The sequence below is a fragment of the Arachis hypogaea genome, chromosome 5, assembly GCF_003086295.3.
Source record: "Arachis hypogaea cultivar Tifrunner chromosome 5, arahy.Tifrunner.gnm2.J5K5, whole genome shotgun sequence".
Lineage (NCBI taxonomy): Eukaryota > Viridiplantae > Streptophyta > Magnoliopsida > Fabales > Fabaceae > Arachis > Arachis hypogaea.
Window position 1 is genome coordinate 99,871,898 of NC_092040.1, and position 3,277 is coordinate 99,875,174.

Genomic DNA, 3,277 nt, shown 5'->3' on the forward strand with positions numbered 1-3,277 from the left:
CCCGTGATGAACCAGAAGGAGCTGAAGTATATGAAAAAAAATGAAGATGAACAAAAAAATAATGTTAAGACCACTAATTATAACAAATAGAGGAGATATCCCACAATCATGCTTCTAACAAAAAGTCCATTCATAACTTGTTCGATGAGGTGCTTACATATTTAATTTAATATTTTTTTTTTACAATTTAAGTTACAAAAGGATTTAAATTTTATTATTATATTATTAGTAGTATGAAATTTCTTTATCTACAATGCTTCTAAAGTAAAATTAAAGTATTGGAAGATGTTTACGTATGTCACTCTCACTACAAGAAAAAACGTATTTTTCGACGCAAAAAATCGACGGCTCTCTCTCATCGATATTTTTCGACGGCTTGCTGTCGATATTTTAAAAAACGATAATTAAAAATAAAATAATAAAATCGACGGCTTAATCGTCGATTTTTTTATGATGTATTAAATCTTTCGTCAACTACTGTCATGTTGTCGATGGAACAGAGGACGAAAATAGTTTTATTTTAAAATCGACGGACAGGACGTCTATTTTTATATTTAAAATATCGACAACATTTTCGTCGATAAATTTAAACGATCTAGATTATTTTTTAAAATCAAATAAATGGTGTGGATTTAATGTATAAAATAGACGCCAAAGACGTTACTTTTTTTTTTTAATTATAATCGACAAAAAGTACCGTCGATTTTTATTGTTAAAAACTGCAACCCTGCGCCCACTTCCCGCTCCAAATTCAGAAACACAATATTAGCCCAAATCTCCCATTTCCTCACCAATTCACCAACCCTCGTTCTAGCTAAAATTTCTCATTTTACCCCAAATTCACCAACTCTCATTCTCCGCTGACGGTGTCACGGTTGCGCCGCTGTCACTCCGTTTGCTCGCGCCGCCGTCGCGCTCTGTTGCTGCTGTGCCGCTATCGCTCTCCCACATTCGCGCCACTGTCTCTCCTCTTGCTCGCGCCGCCTGTCGCTTCGCTGTTGCCGTGCCGTCGTCGCTCCTCCTACCTTGGTCTTTCTCCGCTCTCTCTCAATCGAGCTCACAAGAACCAGGTATCGTTTTTAAAGTCAACTTCAGTTTCATTTGGAAATCCCCTATTTCGGGTGTAAACTATGACCTAATCATAATCTTCTATTTTCTAAGCATCAATTGAGAATATAAATGTTTGTATTATTGATGCAGCTCAATGTCATCTGGCACTGTTGATCTGTTACTCTAAATATTATTTCTTAATTATTGAGTACTATTCAAAATATGAAAAATTCACAAATGTGTGCTTTGAAGGTGGAATGTTGTTATGCCTGCCATTGTTGCCAAATCAATATCAATTCTATCTGATGCAGGCCTTGGCATGGCCATGTTTAGCCTTGGTATGATTTTATTACTATGATTTTTCTTTTAAACTCATGACATTGTTTGATTTTCGGTTGTTGGATAATTGAATTCCTTGGTGGAATTTGCAGGGCTATTTATGGCATTGCAACCAAAGATCATTGCCTGTGGAAACACGGTCGCTTCATTCGCTATGGCGATTCATTTCCTCACCGGCCCTGCAGTAATGGCTGTAGCATCAATTGTGGTAGGACTAAGGGGAGTTTTGTTGCACATTGCCATTGTACAGGTAAATAATAATAATTTAAACAAAAATTTGATTATGAATGTTTTGTTCTGTAATTTTATAGTCTCATAATCAATTTGATTCTTCAATGTAATGTGCATATTTTCAGGCTGCCCTGCCTCAAGGAATTGTACCCTTTGTGTTTGCTAAGGAATACAACGTTAATCCTGATATATTAAGCACAGGGTTTGAACTTTGTTCATCATCTTGTTCTTGTTAGTAATCTTGAAATGTGTTGAAAATCTGAAAGCTTTGTGTTTATTTTGTTGCAGGGTTATATTTGGGATGCTAATTGCTCTTCCTATTACTCTAGTTTATTATATTTTGTTGGGACTGTGAAGAAGATGAGGACGGGGAGGAATGACTAATTATAATGGTGTTACATTTACATTTACACCCTTTTGTTATATTAATATTATTATAGGGTAATTTTTTTTTGCCATCCTCTAACAATGTAGAATTCGGAAGCTTAATCAGAGTTGGGAATGAATGAAGTGTGTTTGTAGAGAGGGCTTAATAGCTATAATTTAATTACTACTAAATAGGAAAAGCATCCAGAACTTGCAAACAATTTGCATTTTGGTGACATCTAACAGGTCAATCATTTATGGAATAATGAAACTATTGGATATTTCTTCTTTGCCTCTTCAAGCTACTTCAATGCCTTCTCTGAACTCACGTTACATATTATTTCATTCTCATAAGATGTGAGAAAGTTTCATGCAAATTAAATTTTTATATATGGATTCTTGTTCTTTAGTTAATCATCTCTAATATATGGATTTAGGTGAAATTTGTGGCTGGTACCAACTAGAGGCCGTACCTATAATCTTGACAACTAATTCAAACATTGGTAAAAGTTTTTTAGTAGTTATCTTAAGCTACTCAGCTTAGCCATTCTTGGATTTATATTTAATCAAATTGTTATCATAATACGCAATATATGTCCACATCTTCTTAGTAGTTACTCTGCATTTGATTAATATTTCCATTTACTAGGTATCCTTTGGAGTTGAATGTTTATTGTTTTGCATAACTCGGTTTTAGGGGAGCTGAAAATGTGCATATTTTGAAGACCCTTGGTGTTGATCATGTGGTAGACTTGGGCAGTGAAAATGTGTTGCTATCATTACCATAAATTGATAGCCAATTCAGCCAATTTAGATTTTATTTACTTTTCAGCAACCAGTTTGGGGAAGGGAAGAAGAAAAAATAACAAATCTCATTGGTTGATTATTTCAATTTAAACATGTTAATTTTAATTCCGTATATGTTCCATAATTCATGCTTCCTCGAACTAACTCCATTGATTTTACTTAAAATTTATAGTGTGATTGTGTAAGCTTTGAAGGTGGATAGTCTGCAGAGACTTTGCTCATCTCTGGAACCTCTACTCAGAAAAATTGAGTTATAGTTTCTTCCTTTGTATTAAATCTTGCATATTTAATCACACCTACAAAAATATTTAATATTGTGCGTTGCATACACCCACTATGCATGAATACTTGTTTAAAACAGAATTGAGTTTATAATAGTTTTCAGAACAAATTGAGGCTAACACTCTTCACTTGATTTGACGCATTATTGGTTTTTCGTTTGATCTAAAGAATTCAATATTAAATTTATTGTTTTATTTGGACG

The 3,277-nt window shown here is 33.9% G+C and overlaps 1 protein-coding gene across 1 annotated transcript; it reads left to right on the plus strand.

Annotated features, from left to right (window-relative positions):
- Positions 1-708: 708 nt before the first annotated feature.
- LOC112803857 (probable auxin efflux carrier component 1b) lies at positions 709-2,267 on the plus strand. Its single transcript, XM_025847315.3, has 5 exons — positions 709-1,070; positions 1,303-1,388; positions 1,482-1,639; positions 1,746-1,822; positions 1,909-2,267. Exons 2-5 carry the CDS (start codon positions 1,316-1,318, stop codon positions 1,973-1,975), a joined length of 375 nt encoding a protein of 124 aa, XP_025703100.3. The 5' UTR covers positions 709-1,070; positions 1,303-1,315; the 3' UTR covers positions 1,976-2,267.
- The last annotated feature ends 1,010 nt before the right edge of the window (positions 2,268-3,277 follow it).

What these genes read in the sequence shown, in the direction of transcription:
- LOC112803857 (XM_025847315.3), top strand. Translation starts at nt 1,316, where the DNA reads ATGCCTGCCATTGTTGCCAAATCAATATCAATTCTATCTGATGCAGGC. An exon ending in CATGGCCATGTTTAGCCTTG is followed by an intron (nt 1,389 to 1,481) that starts GTATGATTTTAT and finishes TGGAATTTGCAG; the next exon opens with GGCTATTTATGGCATTGCAA. An exon ending in TGCACATTGCCATTGTACAG is followed by an intron (nt 1,640 to 1,745) that starts GTAAATAATAAT and finishes GCATATTTTCAG; the next exon opens with GCTGCCCTGCCTCAAGGAAT.